This window comes from Mus pahari, chromosome 17, assembly GCF_900095145.1.
Source record: "Mus pahari chromosome 17, PAHARI_EIJ_v1.1, whole genome shotgun sequence".
Classification (NCBI taxonomy): domain Eukaryota; kingdom Metazoa; phylum Chordata; class Mammalia; order Rodentia; family Muridae; genus Mus; species Mus pahari.
The window spans coordinates 39,903,583-39,919,912 of NC_034606.1; the positions used below are offsets into that span (position 1 = coordinate 39,903,583).

Below are 16,330 nucleotides of genomic sequence, written 5' to 3' on the forward strand. Positions count from 1 at the left end.
TCTGTTTCTATATTGTATAATGGACATATCAACCTGGGCTTCTGTTGCCTGGTTGGCATAAGACATGGTACATGGCCCTTCCTAATGGGGCCCAGATTCTTGCTGGCCTCATCTGGCCCTGTGTGCAGATTCAGACAGCTTGCTGCCTTACTAAGCCCTGGAGTGTACGCATCCAATTCTGCCTTGTCGCACCCCCCCCTCACGGGCTCTCTGATCTCTGTGTACATGGTTGCCATGCCTCTGGCTTCTCCCACAGTTGCCATGCCTCTGGCTTCTCCCACAGTTGCCATGCCTCTGGCTTCTCCCACAGGCCTTATGCTGGTCTCTCGCAAGTTCTACTCCATGGTGGGAACATCGTGGCTTCTGTTCTTACTTGTTCTTTTCTAGAACTTGAGGCCTCTGTTCCTAACCAAGAAGCCTAGCTCAGGGTAGGCCCGGGGAGAAGGGTCCTTCAACAGGCAGAAACCTTGTACCTGAGCCTTTATTTCCTACTGAATTACACTGCCATCTTCTCCCTTATGCACCAGTGGGTAACCTGGGTGCTTATCACTCCCTTGGCCTTGTCTTTCCTTGCATGTGCCTCAAGTTCACACTAACCTAGGGGACTGCTTCTCCAGTGCAACAGAGAAGACTATGGGCCACTCACTGTCCTTCTAGGCCTGCAGCATGCTCATGAATTGGGGGAAGCGAGGGGCATGCTGCTGCCTGTCCGGTTTCCTCTAACCTGACTTGTTCCTGCAACTTGGATATTCAGGCCTTGACTACTACTGCCTGGCCAGGTCATGCCTTTCCCTTGGCTCAGACATTTCGCGAGCTTTACAGCAAAGGCCCACAATGGAGCAGCAGCATCGGATGGCCCGGGTGAGGGAGGAACTGTGAGTGACTGTGCTTTGGGGAAACACTCTGGGGTGTCCGTGTGGGATTCATACTCCAAGGGGATCCTGACCGTGTCAGTACTTCCAGCAATAAGTTCCATTGAGTTAGCCAGGATGGCATCCATTGACAGAGTACTCTCAGCTACCAGCTCTGCTATGACACTCCAGGACCGTGGGCGACCCTGTGCCAGCTCTCGATACACATTCTTGATACGTTTGGCGACTGTAGAAGAAGAGAAAGTGTGGCATCATAATCCCGGGGGAGGTCTCTGCTTCCCCCAGCCCCCCAGGCTGTTGTGTCCCCTAGCACCTCAGTCTTTCTGCTGCTCTACCACCATTGCTGGGTTCTAGAATCCTAAAGTCACTGTGGAGCCACTGGAAGGGCCTTAAGCCGCCACAGCTCTTTGAAGTAAACACAGGTAATTAGGAATCATGTGACCATCGTCCCCTGCATGTGGCCCTGCCCAAGGCAGTGGTCCTCACCGTACTCAGAGATGAAATCCCAGGACTCAAAATTTTCTTTCCACACCCTGGTGCTCGTCCACCGGGTCAGGTTCCTTGGCAAATACAGGAGCTGTGTGGTGGTTTTGAACATGGTGTGCAGGGTGTGGAGGAACTTCAGGCTGTCAGGGCTCAGATCACGGCCAATGAGGCCCAGCCGCTCCCCAAAAAGAACAAAGTGGCTGGCTGCAGAGAGAATATTGTCACTGAACCAAGGCAGCCAGTGCTCTCAATGTGGTTTCCTCCTTCCTGGCCTCTGCCGTCCCAGTCTCCCTCAAGCTGGACCCTTCCCCAAGCCACACACCTTCTATGGTATAGTTGAATATACTGGACTGAAAGTCCATAGAGAATCTACCATGGACGCTCTCCAGCATTTTCTTCTTCAGGCTATCCACAAAGTTCCTTGCTATCCCATCCACCAAGGGGACAAAATTTTGAACGGCTTTTGGTGACAGCACATTTGGGTTCAGCTGCAGTCGGTTGAAGTACCATTCTGGCCCGTTTCTGCAGGACACAGAGTAGAACTATAGACACCTCCAGGGAAGGCCCCAGGCCTACGTCCACCTTCCTAACTCTCAAAGAAATGGAGGAAAAGAGATGTTGAGCTCAGAGGTAGACTCTGCAGGTCCTGGTCCCACGCCTTTCTTCCAAAGCAGCCCACACACGTAGGGTAGAGGCCACTAAGTCTGAGGTGGATTTAGCACATCCACACCCAAGATGAAAGGAGACCCTGCTGTCAAGCTCTGCCTACCTGGCCTATACTACCACCCCACAGAAAAGAAGCCCTAGATGAGCTCACTGGCCCTGTCATCCTGTAGAGTGTGATCTCTGAGACATGATCCCTGCCTGTCTCAGCTCAGGGATCCCACCTTCCCTAAGGCAGGCGCCTCAGCAGAGGACCACTCACAGCATCCACAAACTCAAGTCCAGGGTGCAGCGCCCCCATGGAGATTCTCCAGGAAACGACAGGCAGGAATTTGCACACGGAGCCACTCAGGCAGGAAGCGTGTCCTTTTGTGTGCTAAAGCCTGCGATTGGCAGTGATCACATGTACCTTTACACGTGCATCCACACAGGACCTCGAAAATATGTGTGAACATCCTAATCACTCTGGGCACAAACCCACGAGAACAGCCGTACACACCAAGACAAATACACGTTCCTTTAGAGAGTCAAGTCCCATGTATGCATACATCCTACTGTCATGCTTTCAAATGCGTACAGTTCAAATACCACAAGTAAACAGAGACAAGACGTGTGTGCACGGCTCTGCCCCTTTGCCTGCTGAGCATCTCCTTGCCTCGAGGTAGTTTCAGACAAGGTTCCAAGGTACTAATTTCTCTAACTAACCATTACTGAGAAAATACTGCTCTTTATGCGGTCTCCGAGAGCTGTCCACAACCTTCCTTTTTCATTCCCAGCAATAAAAACCCCTTTTCAGCTCACACAGCCTAAGCCTCTAGGAGCCCCTCTCTCATCACCTGACTGAGTGTTTGACTGTGAGCCCACAAGAGCTGCTCACTTCTGCTCTCTACCCCTAAGTCCCCAGGATGGTCCACCCCAAATCTCTGTGAGCAAAACGTCCCCTAGGGAAACAAAACAGCTTTGCTAGACATTGGGGTAAGGAAGAAACTGGCTGTAAACTTGATCCAGGGGGTCTCCCATCCCCACCTTCGTGGGACAGCGCTATAGCCTGTGGGAAGGAGACTTGGAAAGGCATGTTAAGAGCAAGTGCCATTTTGGCCATTTCCCTCTTCACCAGACCCCCAAAACTTCCATGACATGGTACCAATTCATGCTTGTCTGACTCTGGTCTTCACATCCACCCCCGTCAGTTCTGCATCCTGGGTTCAGGACTCCATTCTCACCTCCCTCCTCATTCCCTATGTCCACTCACAGCAAGAACACACCACATCTCAGGCCACGGAGTTTTCTATGGACTATCCAGGGTTCCAAGAGCAAGCGGCGAGGGTGTGTACTCTCTACCTGGTACAGCTTCTCAACATCCTCTGGCAACAACACAAACACCATCTGTGTTTTTCCTGCACTGTGCCTGTGGGGTGAAGCACAGAGCCCTGCTGTAAGTGGAACGCTCTCCACCTGAGCTCCCTGCAAAGTCAGCCCTGTTAGTGTGCTCTCTCATCTCATCCTCTCCTGGCCCTTGCTTCCCCCACAGGAGGGCTCTCCCAGTGTCTGCCTGACTCCCCTCCACTTCAACACCACCCTCCACCCCACCCCACCCCACCTCACCCCACCCCACCCCACCCCACCCCCACTCTATCCTCTCAGCAGTGAGCAGTGCCTTTCTCTGTCCATGTGGAGAACCCATGAGTCAGGCCCATAACCTCCTGTGATCTCTCCCTGTCTTCCTAAAGATGGAATGCCTGGTGCCTACTGGAGAATGGCAGCACCTCATACCCTGCAGAGCCTGGGCAACCAGAAGACAGGAAGCTCTGTCTGTGCTTAGCTATGAGTAAGGAAGCCCTTACCTGAAAATGGGCCCCAGCTCCCTGAAGATCTGATCCATCTCCAGGTGTAGGTTTTCTTGGCCCTGCTCCCTCAGGATCTGTATCATCTTNAGCCACTTGTTCCTGGAGTACTGTGGTATGGCTTCAAAGGGCTGCAGGGTCTTTGGGGCCAGTGTTGCCGTGGTGCCCAGTGCCCTTGTCCTGTGCAGGCACTGCCAGGGTCTTGCCAGCCACACATCTGCTGTCACCCTGAGAGCCATTGTCATCCTCCTCTCTGCCTGTGTTTAGTCTGTGGCCTTTTATCTTCTCTTGATGACATGGATTGCTGACTGATAATGTCACTGCAGGATATGTCCCTGGACTTGCCCTAGAAATGTATTCGGTGCTGATGGCTCTGCTGGAGGTAGAAGAAGGAGGTGGCCTTCTCCCTGGTCCTGCCTCTGCAATGCCTGCTGGTGGGTTGGAGGTGAGGTCAGGTGCAGACTCTACTTGAACACTCAAAAAAAAATGTCCAATGGTGGTTAGAGCCTTCTTTCTCCTCCCCAGGGTGAGAGCCGTCAGATGCTCATATTTTGCCTTATTTGGAGTTTGAATGATTCATCCTGACTTAAAAAATCACTAGCCAGATTAAGGGCATGGGGTTTACTAACTTCTGATTTACAGTTATATGTTGACTTTTAAATTTTCTCATTTCTCTTCAAATGGAGGCTTAACCATGAAATCCATTTGCCACGGGGTAAGAGGATGGCTTCGGTGGTCAAGTATGAGAACCTGAGTTCAGGTCTCTCAGAACCTTGGTAAAAGCTAAGGCACCTTAGAGTGGGAGTCTAACCCCAACACTGTAGAAGCTGAGAGTGGCAAATGCCAGAGCTTGTTGAACTAAAGATGCCAACTAAATATGGAACTTAAGCATTTGATATTTGTCCTGCTGAATACCAGGGTTGCTTTGGCTTGATCTTCATTAACTGTGTCCCTGTGGTGGTTAGCTTTAGTAGTCAACTTGATACTGCCTAAGACCATCTGAGAAGAGGGTCTCAGTGAGGGATTGTGTGCATGTGGTTGGCCTGTGGGCATGTCTGTGGGTGAATATGTCTTAATTAAACTTATTGATATGGAAAGATCCAGCCCTCTGTGGGCAGTGCAGTTCCCTGGGCAGGAAGTCAAAGCTATGAAGCGATCAAGCTGAGAGAAAGCAAGTGAACAATCATGTATATGCTTTAGCTCTTATGGTGGCTATGTTGTGACTAGCCAAAGTCTGTTCCCTCAATGATAGACTGTAACTTGAAACTGCAAGCCAGACAAATATTTTCCCTCCCAAGTTGCTTTTTGTCAAGACCATTTTATCACAGCAACAGACATGAAACTAGGGCAGCTCCAATGTCTCCCTTTTAGAACAGGGACAGGACTCTGAGCCTTTGTATGTGAGAAGTGTACCACTCAATGCTTTATTTTTATAAGAGATCACAGTTAAGAGATGGCCTTCGGTCCCAGAAGAGAATTTGAGCTTTTGAACAGCATGGCAACTGCTAAGTCACGGGAACTTTTAAAGTGAACTGGAAACCCTTTGAATTGTGAGCTATGGGCTTTTTTGTGGAATCGGGTACAGAGTGCTATGGTTTAACTGTGAAATGTCTCCACAGGCTCCTGAACTTGAACGCTTGGTCTGGATGTTTGAGCAACGCATGGCTCTGGATTTGGAGGCTGCAGAATGTCGGGGAGGTAAGGCCTAACTGGAGAGTGTCTGGAGGAAAGGCCTTAATATTCATAGCCTGGCCCATCTGTGTTTTATACATGTTTTCTGTTTCCTGTTCCATCAAGATGTAAGGAGGTGAAGAGTCCAAGCCTCAAGCTCCTGCCAGCACGGAGTCACCTGCTCCTGTGCCTACCCTACTACAGTGAACTCTCCCTTGGGAGAGTTGGCTTTGTTAATTTTACACAATCTAGAGTCACCTGTAAAGGGGATCTCAGTGAGGGATTGTCTGAACTCGGGTAGTTTGTGGACATGGTTATGGGTGAATGTCTACATTAAGTTTATTGATGTGGGAAGGCCCAGTCCACTGTGGGCAGAACCATTACCTAGGCAGAGAGTCTTGCCCTGTATAAAAGTGAAGAAATCAAGATGAGCACAAGCAAAGCAAGAAAGCGAGCATGTGTAAGCATCTGTTTCTTTTTTACCTTGGGATATACCAGCTGCTTGAAGTTTCTGCCTTGATGTCCCCACCATGATGGATTGCAACCTGAAATTCTAAGCTAAAATAAACCCTATAACCCCTAAGTTTGGTTTTTGTGGGGTTTTTTTGTTGTTGTTGTTGTTTTGTTTTGTTTGTTTTTTGTTTTTTGTCAAAATGTTTTACCACAGCAACAAAAATGAAGCTAGGACACTTTTCAAGCCATGAACTGAAATAATTTCCACTCCTTTAAGTTGCTTTTATCAGATCTTCTGATAAAGTGTAACAAGAGAAGTGACAAACACACATACTTAGTTCACATGCAACTGTTCTTGTGGTGGGAAGTTAGTTTGCTCTTTTGGCAATTTGTTAACATACAATACAACGCAGGTTAACATTCTGTAAGTCTGTGGAATCTATCCTCTCTGCTGACTAACATTGTGTGCCTTTGGTCAACACTCACCTTGTCCCAAGGCCCTAACAAATGGTTACCACTATTTTTCTACCTTTGGCTTCTTTTCAAAAATATTTTTTAAGAATTATTTATTTTTTGGGAGGCAGAGGGGAGGGACCTGGGTGGGAGAAGGGATGGGGAGGGGAAAGGGGAAACATGATTAGGTATTCGGGGGTGGCAAGAGAGAAGTCCTGAGGACCGGCAGAAAAAATGGAACCTCTGGGGTTGGAGGTGGGGGGACCCCCCAGAATGCACCAGAGACCTGGGAGGTGAGATACTCTCAGAACTCAAAGATGAAATGCCCAACAGTGGGGAGCAGGAACTTGTAGAGCCCACCTCTAGTAGAAAGACAGGGCATCACATGTGGGATGGGGTTGCCGTCCCACAGTCAAAAACTCTGACCCAGAATTGTTCCTGTCTAAAAGAACTACAGGGACAAAAATGGAGAAGAGACTGAGTGAAAGGAGGTCCAGTGACAGGCCCTACTTGGGATCCATCTCAAGGGGAGGCTCCAAGGCCTGACACTCTAACTGATGCTATGGTGTGCTTACAGACAGAAGTCTAGCATGGCTGTCCTCTGAGAGGCCAAGCAAGCAGCTGACTGAGCCAGATGCAGATACTTACAACCAACCAATGGACAGAAGCTGGGGACCCCTGTGGTTGAATTATGGAAAGGCTGGATGAAGCTGAAGAGGAGGGAGACCCCATAGGAAGACCAGCAGTCTCAACTAATCCAGACCCCTGAGATCTCTCAGGCACTGAGCCACCAACCAGGCAGCATACACTAGCTGGTCCAAGGCCCCTGACACATATACAGCAGAGGACTGCCTTATCTGGCTTCATTGAGAGAAGATGAGCCTAACCTTTGAGAGACTTGAGGCCCCAGGGAGTGGGGGAAGCCTGGCAACAGGGGTGGGGGTGGGGCATTCTCTTGGAGACAGTTCGGAGGAGGAAAGGGATATGGAACTGTGGGAGGGTGGATTGGGATGGGGTAACGAATGGACTGTAAAAACTATGAAAGTAATTTTAAAAAGTATTTGCTTTGTGTACCTGAGTACACTGTAGCTGTCTTCAGACACACCAGGAGAGGGTATCCAATCCCATTACAGATGGTTGTGAGCCACCATGTGGTTGCATGGGAACTGAACTCAGGACCTCTGGCAGAGCAGTCAGTGCTCTTTAACTGCTGAGCCATCTCTCCAGCCATCTCTCTACCTTTGGCTTTTTAAAGTGTAGCTTTCTTCAACTCACCTGTTCCTGGTATGCCCACTCTTAGTTTCCCAGTGCGTCACTTGCTTTACCTAATATAACGCCCTCTAGGTCCTTCAGATGACGCAAATGCTATGCTTCCGTGCTCAATGTAAGTAGTATTCCCTTATGTAGCGACTATTTATTTATTTGTTGGTTTGGTTGGTTGGTTTGGTTGGTTGGTTTCTTGAGACAGGTTTTCTTTGTGTAACAGCTCCAGTTGTCCTGGAACTCACTTTTGTAGACCAGGCTGGCCTCGAACTCACAGAGATCCTCCTGCTTCTGCCTCCCGAGGGCTGGGGCTGAAGGCTTTATGTCACCTATTGTCTGTCTTGAACTGTTTTCTCTACTGAGTAGTTTAGTGCATGTCTTGGCTCTGTGAACGATACTACAACTTAGAGAGAACTCCCTTTGACCTAAAGATTTTGTTTCCTTTGGGTGTAAACTGTGAGATCGGGGCACGACTGAGCGTGCTGGGTTTGCTTTCTGAGGTCTCCCCCTACCCCACCCCCGCTCTTCCTTGTGGCTGTGCCAATTTGCTTTCCAACCAACTGTGTACAGAGGTTCCCCTTACCTCCTCCCTCCCTTCTCCGTGCTTCTGGCCTTTTGCCAATCTCACAGCATCAGGTGTTTCTCACAGTGGGTTGAGTTTGGATGACGAATAGATTTGAACATCTTGTATGTCCCCTCTCTCATTTGTATGTCTTAAGACTATCCGCTCAGACCCTTTTCCCATTTACTAACTCTGCCATTTATTTTCTTGCTAATTGAGTTGATCGAACACTGGGTCCCCAGTTGGTGGTGCTGTCTTTGGAGGCTGTGATACTTTGGAAGGTCTATGTCTTGCGTGAGGATACGGGGCTTACAAAACATGTGGCTTGCTTTTCTTAATCTTCCAGTCTCCAGATTGTCTCTACAGCCACTGGTTGGTTCCTTGTGATCCTGTAGGTGTTTTTAGTTTCCTAAACTTCCGTTTGTGAATTCAAAGTTATGTAGTGGTCTGATTGCTATGTAGAAGTATGAGCTTGAAGTGACTTTTATTTAGCTATGGTGTAAGGAACCATGGATCAGTGCCCAGATGACAAGATGACTGATTTCGGTTTTTGCTCCCCTCCTACATGGCATGCACGTCAGTCAATGCAGCAGCCTGTATATGCTGCTTCGTGAAATTCATAGGCCAGGAGACATTTGTGGATGACAGCCCCAGCTGTCCAAGATCACGAACACTAATATCTCGTGAAGCCTCTTTTATAGACGCAAAGAATAAGGCTTTCTAGTAATACTGCAAGTAAGGGTGGAAATTCTCAAATACAAATAACATATTCAACGCATACTGGACACCAGTAGTTAAAAGTAGGAGCTGGGAAATCAGAAAATGTCTAACCTGGAAGGAAATTTAAAACATAACACAGTAAAAACCCAGTAAGGAACAAAATCAGCACCCAGAGAGAGAGATTCTGCATGCAGATCGTTAACCTTGGTTTCTGTTCAATTTGTTATGTAATCTTTACCGTTGTCAGTTTTCATGTCCCTGGCTAATGTATTGCTAAGGGGTATTTTGAGTGAGTATGAATGAAAAGTCTTTGTGATTTCTGCCTGAGGAAGTTCAGTATGGATGCACAATACTCTTGTCACACTCCTAAATGCAACAATCAGCTCAGAGCTTTGTGAAGTCTTTGGGGTTTTCCCAGGTCTAGAGATGCATCCCTAAGTGGAGACTGAGATCAGCCACGTATGAGAACGTCACAATGGAATCAATATTTTGTGTGCTGACTTAAAAGATATTAATATTAAAGAACTGATCATTACCACACACAGGCCAGTTGCTTCAAGGGAGCATGTTAAGGGCAGAGGGCAGGCAGAGGAGGTGATTTACCTTGTGACTCTCAGGAAATGGAAGAGCCAAGTCCCGGGTTCTAACAGCCCCATCAAGAATACACCCATGAAGCCCAGCCTTCCTTCCACTGCTATACCCCCATTAAAATCCCATCACCTCGCAGTAGTGCAATGCGTTGGAACCCTTTCCTTGGTGTTAGGAGACTATGAGCCACAAGTACCCCCTGCTTAGCAGATCATATTGGCTCTGACCATCATGGCAAAAGACTTCAGACTGGGACTTCAACAATAGAAGTTTATTTTTTCCCAGGCAAGGAGGTGACTGAGTGATGTCGGAGCCAAGAGTGCAGGAGTTCCAACCACTTTCTATGGCTTGCGGAAGACTGACTTCTTGTCTTCCACATGGAGACTGGCTCTGTGGGCCTGTGACCTCACTCTCTTCTTGGGTTGCTCTCTGGGGCTTGGATTAGACTCAACCCAGTAGCCTCATTTACTCATTAAAGGCCCTGTCTCCGCACTGCAGATACTCAAAGACCCTAGACTTTGGAAATTGACACACACATAGCTCAAGTAGATGCGCTTCGGTGCTGGCCCAGGAGACCCTGTGAAGTAGCTGTCCTTGGACAAAAGGTTTTGCCCTATGTTCTCGCAACTGAAAGGAAACCTGAGAAGTGCTCATGTTCTGGGACACTTTCACAGTTCAAGAGAATAAATCTTTGTCTAAGTGGCATGTGCTGGCAGAAGTGTCAACATCTTGATCTCCTGGAGGAAAACATCTGTCCCTGTAGGGACTTCACACACCATCAGGGTTCCAACAAGTCCTCCTGCCTGTAGCTCTGATACCACCACCGCCCAGTCCTTAGCAAGTGCAACTATGCCTACTCTTATAAATGCTGTAGAGTCACCAGCTCATATGTACCAGCTCCACTGTGAAGCTGCTTCTTCAAACAAAACACAGGATATCTGACTATGTATTATCTATCTATCTATCTATCTATCTATCTATCTATCTATCTATCTATCATCTATCATCTATCTATCTATCATCTATCATCTATCTATCATCTATCTATCTATCATCTATCATCTATCTATCATCTATCTATCTATCTATCTATCTATCTATCTATCTATCTATCTATCTATCTATCATCTATCTATCTATCATCTATCTATCTATCTATCATCTATCTATCTATCTATCTATCTATCTATCTATCTATCTATCATCTATCTATCTATCTATCTATCCATCTATCATCTATCAGCTATCTCTAATCTATCAACTATCTATTATCTAGCTATCATCTAACACCTATTATCTATTATCTATTATATATCATCAACTATTATCATCTATTATCTATCTATTATATATCATCTATCCATCTATCGATCTATCTGTCTGTCTGTCTGTCTGTCTGTCTGTCTGTCTATCTATCCATCATCCATGCAGCTTGCCCCTACAAACCCATATGTGTGTGAAAATATTTTTGTGGCTTATTTCATAATAATGGGGAACCTAAGGAAGGAAGTGACTTCTGACTTTACTGTGAGGCCCTTGGAAGTCCATGGACACCTGGAGTGACCACTGGAAAACATGGGGAAGACCACACAGCAGAGACTGCTTGTTGCCACCAAGATACTTCCAATCCCCTCCCTGGGCTTGCCTGTCCCTGATGCTGGAGGTCTTCAGCTGTGAACCTTGTACAAGTGTTGAAAGATGACTGTGTGACCTCCTCCCCCCCCCCACACCAAAGAATTCTGCTGGCAGAGAAGTGTGACCTTGGGCGTCAGGATGAAGGGTAGGTTGGTGGCCTGACTAGGACCCCAGATGCAAAAGTGACTAGCTGACAGGCCGGAAAGTGAGGACAGGGCTGGAGCTGGGCATCAAAACAAAGCGGTAGACCATCTGCACATCCTCTTGCCTCAGTGTCTCCACCTGGAAGGTTTTCAGTATCTGGAACACAAGGTGTGGGGGAAAGGGCGTGATCTATATGTCCTCCTGAGCAGGGCACAGCACTGGCCCATCTACTGCTAAACTGCTTAGTGCAGTCACCATACTGAAAATAGGACTTCCTGTGGAAGCCTGAAGACCAGCTATAGAGACCACACCAAACACAGGAAGCACAGATAGACCCTGAAGGCCTATGCCTTTGTTCCAAATACTGCTCATCAGCATCTCTGCATCTCACAGCCCCCCCCCCCCCCCCCCGCCCAGAGCTGCTTACATGGTGAAGCAGGAGCAGCATCTCCACCTCTGCCAGGCGCCTCCCCAGGCACTGGCGCACCCCAAAGCCAAAGGCCAGGTGCTGGAAACTCCTTTTCCTCTCCAGCCAGCGCTGAGGCATATAGCGTTCAGGCCTTGGGAACACTGCAGGNTTTCGGCCCATGGANTANAGATNNANNNNGANNANTGTCTGTGGGCAGATGCCAAGGGCAAGGTCAGCTGCTTCTTTGAGGTAATGCAGGGCAGGGCAACGGGTGGGTGTATGAAGAGCACTCACCCCAGCAGGGACATGGTAGTTCTGAAGCACCAAGTCTGAGCTTAGAATTCTCTCCAAAAAGCCACCAACAGGATAGAGCCTGGAGATGAGCAGGCGACAGCAGAGGCCTCAGATGTGAAGGGCTTCTCCTGTCCACAACTGCACCTTTCTCCCTCAGATCCTCCAGGGGCTGCTTCCTGACTCTGCTGAGCTCAGCCAACCTCCAGAGGAACCATAGCACCCAGCCACAGGAAGAAGAACGGAGAACGTGGACCCGAAAAGAGAGAGCGCTGAACAGCGGGGAGGGAAGGGCAGTCATCACCTACCTCAAGGTCTCTTTAAGGGCAGCCCTCAGCAAGGGCAGGTCTGACATGGCCTTCTGAGGATTCGCAGCAATGCTGGCCTCCGCTGCCAGGCTCTCCTGCCTCAGGGCCTGCTGAACATCTGGGTTCCGAGCCAGCTCAAAAAGGGTCATTACCAAGGGGATGGCTGTCTGCAGGAGCCAGAGAGCAATCTCAGACTCCCTCCCAAAGGGCATTGCTACTACAAAGATGCCCTTCCCTAGGGGAAGTGCATGGGCATAGCATAATAAGGACCCAGGGTGCTGTGACCTTCTGTCCTAGTGTTTACCTGGAATCCTTGCTCTAGGTCCTGAGAGACAGGCCACAGACATCCCAGTCCTAGCCATTGTCCCAGCACCTTCATGGTCTGGTCCTCACAACCTGCTTTGGTACACAGTGGTACCCAGGTGTCACATGGGGACATGGCCACTCTCCATTTCCCTGAGCCTGAATGACAGTGACTGTCCTTGGGTCCCTCAGCACTGACCTCCAGGCCTGAAATAAGTCCATGTTCCCCACCCTACCTCCTGTTGCTTCCGTGAGACCCTCCAGAGTGAGCCCCTGAGCCTCTACACCTAGATTGTCTCTTTTTATGGCACAACTCACAGAAAGAGCCTCTGAAGTCTCTCCCTGATGTCATCAGCCTGCCTCCATGCTCCACCTGGGCAGGCTGACTCTGTATTCATCTAATTTGTTATAAGACCTGATGCATGACCCTTCTTGATGGAACCCTCCCCCTGCTGACCTCATGTGTCTCCCTGTCTCTCGCCTTAGGCAGCCAACCTCCTCCCCTCTCTGCACCCCCCACCCCCAGTGAACCTAACATTGTTGCACGTGAATGAAGGCTTCCCTTTCATGAGCACTGTTCTCTCTGCCTGTTCACCTAAAGACCTCTCTCTTCCTGGCACACCTCTAGATACAGTCTTCAGTCAAGGGCAAGAGTCTGGAAGGGATAGCCTGGGAATGCAGTTCATAGGCAATGCCTTGGGGAACACAGACAAAGAGTCCCAAGGGATTCCCACAGCATGGCCTGACCGTGTCTACGCTCCCAGCGGTGAGCTCCATAGAGTTCGCTTTGATGGCGTCGAGAGGCAAAGCTCCCTGAGATATTAGTTCCGCCACAATGCCACTGTAGGTCTGAGAGCTGCCGAGTCTGAGCTCCTGGTGCACCTTCCAGATACATCTGTTGGCTGGAGATGTGAAGTGGGAGCTTGAATATAAGCATCCCCCACTGTCCTGTTGTGCATCCCAACCCTCATGACCAATGACAGTCCCTACTTTCCTCCCATTGTCTCTGGGTCAGTTCAGTCATAGGCCTGGTAGGAACGTGTTAGAAGAGCAGGAAGCATCGGTTGCCGTCATCTGAGATGAGCCCAGTGTAGCCACGAGTAATGATAAATGGTAATTAGGCTGACCCCGTGTCTCCTGCCCCAGGGCACCTCCCAGGTCAGTGGCCCTCACCATACTCAGAGATGACATCCCAGGCATCGAAATGTTCTTTCCACACCCGAGTGCTTGTCCAGCGAGTCAGGCTCTTGGGTAAGAACAACAGCTGTGTGGTGGACTTGAACATAGAATGCAGGGCATGGATAAACTTCAGGCTGCCAGGGCTCAGGTCATGGCCAAGGAGGCCTAGTCGTTCCCCAAAAAGAGCGAAGTTGCTGGCTACAGAAAGAATGGTACCCCTGAGCTAAGGCAGTCCTTGTCCTCAAGACTGCTTTGGCTCTCCCTGCCACACATGCCACCCTCCCTGACTCCCTTAAGTTGAGACTTTCCCTGGCCACACACCTTCTATAGTGTAGTTGAAGAGGCTTTGCTGGACATCCATGGTAAGGCTCCCACGAGCATTTTGAAGCACCTTCTTTTTCAGGGTCTCCAAGAAGTCCCTTGCTACCATGTCCACCATGGGGACAAATTTTTGAACGGCTTTTGGTGACAGCACATTTGGGTTCAGCTGCAGTCGGTTGAGACGCCATTCTGGCCCATTTCTGAAAGGACACAGAGTAGAACTATTGACACCTCCAGGGAAGGCCCCAGGCCTACGTCCACCTTCCTAACTCTCAAAGAAATGGAGGAAAAGAGATGTTGAGCTCAGAGGTAGACCCTGCAGGTCCTGATCCCACGCCTTTCTTCCAAAGCAGCCCACACACGTAGGGTAGAGGCCACTAAGTCTGAGGTGGATTTAGCACATCCACACCCAAGATGAAAGGAGACCCTGCTGTCAAGCTCTGCCTACCTGGCTACAGAAAAGAAGCCCTAGATGAGCTCACTGGCCCTGTCATCCTGTAGAGTGTGATCTCTGAGACATGATCCCTGCCTGTCTCAGCTCAGGGATCCCACCTTCCCTAAGGCAGGCGCCTCAGCAGAGGACCACTCACAGCATCCACAAACTCAAGTCCAGGGTGCAGCGCCCCCATAGAGATTCTCCAGGAAATGACAGGCAGGAGTTTACACACGGAGCCACACAGGCAGGAAGCATGTCCTTTTGTGTGCTAAAGCCTGCGATTGGCAGTGATCACATGTACCTTTACACGTGCATCCACACAGGACCTCGAAAACATAGGTAAGCAAGTCCCTGTCTGCACAAAACTAACACAACAGCCATGCAGAAAGATGTAAACACACATAGAGTCACGGATGCAGACAGCACACACTTTCATATCTATATATAAAAAAAATAACAGGGCTGGAGAGATGGCTCAGCAGTTAAGAGCACTAACTGCTCTTCCAGAGGTCCTGAGTTCAATTCCCACCAACCACGTGGTGGCTCACAACCATCTGTAATGGGATCTGATGCCCTCTTCTGGTGTGTCTGAAGACAGCTATAGTGTACTCATTAAAGTAAATAAATCTTTAAAAAAAATTAACAACATGGGCACATTTACACACGTGCAAGGATATACACAGGCACATCCTTGCACACATAAGGGCTCCCTGCTTTCTCAAAGGTACATACTCACCCTTTGCCCACAGCTTCCATTTGCATCTGGCCTGCCTGCCAGACTCCATCTGCTAAGTGCCCAACTCATGTGCCTGTGTCCCAAAAATATTTTGTGAACAAAAGAATTCCCTTGAGCACGGACTGGTGTGCCTGTGTGGCTTCCCTTGGTAGGCCTCCCGATACCCACTAGTGACCCCTTTCCAGCCTAGCTGCTCCACGGACCAGGAGCTCCTGCTTAGCTCTCTAGACGAGCACCCAGCTGCAAGAGGGAACTCTCTCCTCTCTTACCACCTGACTCTGTTTTGATGGTGAGTCCACAGCAGCTCCAACTCCTTGTTCTCTACCCCCTTCAAGCCTACAACAGTCTATTTCAAATCTCTGGAAGTAAAATTACTCCTACAAAAGAAGGACTTCATTGCTGGATATCAGGCTGGGACCGAAGACGGCTATATCCCTAAGCCAGTGGCAACCCCTTCCTGGGCCAACTCTGAAACTGGTAGGAAGGAGAGCCATGCTCTAGAAAAGCCTAACTGCAGCAGAAGCTTGGAGCAAGAGGCATTCCTCTGCTGCTCCCCTCATCCTCAGGCCCAGGATCTGCATGGCATGGTACCAATCCACGCTTGGCTGTGACTGGTCTCCACAGCGCCACCCAAGCAGGATCTGCATGTAGTGTCTGGGTCACCGATCTCAGCTCCCTCCTCTTTCCCAATGTCCACTCACAGCAAGAACACACCACGTCTCAGGCCACGGAGTTCTCTGTGGGCCACCCAGGGCTCCAGGTGCATCCGACGGGGGAGCATACTCTCCACTCGGTGCAACTTCTCAGCATCCTCAGGCAACATCACAGACACGATCTGTGTTTTTCCTACACTGTGCCTGTGGGGTGAAGCACAGAGCCCTGCTGTAAGTGGAACGCTCTCCACCTGAGCTCCCTGCAAAGTCAGCCCTGTCAGTGTGCTCTCACATCTCATCCTCTCCTGGCCCTTGCTTCCCCCACAGGAGGGCTCTCCCA

General features: G+C 49.3%; 2 protein-coding genes across 2 annotated transcripts in view; both read right to left on the minus strand.

Moving 5' to 3' along the window:
* Positions 1–4,141, minus strand: part of LOC110335023 (cytochrome P450 11B1, mitochondrial-like) — a 7,208-nt gene extending 3,067 nt beyond the window's left edge. The window contains exons 1-5 of the mRNA XM_021217104.1: positions 3,866–4,141; positions 3,274–3,429; positions 1,681–1,880; positions 1,359–1,562; positions 947–1,098 (exon numbers count right to left, since the gene is read on the minus strand). Coding sequence (XP_021072763.1) covers positions 947–1,098; positions 1,359–1,562; positions 1,681–1,880; positions 3,274–3,429; positions 3,866–4,110 — 957 coding nt within the window. The 5' untranslated portion in view covers positions 4,111–4,141. The remainder of the gene's footprint in view (positions 1–946; positions 1,099–1,358; positions 1,563–1,680; positions 1,881–3,273; positions 3,430–3,865) is intronic.
* Positions 4,142–10,971: 6,830 nt separating this feature from the next.
* The window catches only part of LOC110334511 (cytochrome P450 11B2, mitochondrial), a 6,657-nt gene continuing 1,298 nt past the window's right edge, over positions 10,972–16,330 (minus strand). The window contains exons 2-9 of the mRNA XM_021216252.2: positions 16,039–16,250; positions 14,166–14,365; positions 13,839–14,042; positions 13,413–13,567; positions 12,363–12,529; positions 12,058–12,136; positions 11,782–11,970; positions 10,972–11,510 (exon numbers count right to left, since the gene is read on the minus strand). Of these exons, the coding sequence (XP_021071911.1) occupies positions 11,397–11,510; positions 11,782–11,970; positions 12,058–12,136; positions 12,363–12,529; positions 13,413–13,567; positions 13,839–14,042; positions 14,166–14,365; positions 16,039–16,250 (1,320 nt within the window). The 3' untranslated portion in view covers positions 10,972–11,396. The remainder of the gene's footprint in view (positions 11,511–11,781; positions 11,971–12,057; positions 12,137–12,362; positions 12,530–13,412; positions 13,568–13,838; positions 14,043–14,165; positions 14,366–16,038; positions 16,251–16,330) is intronic.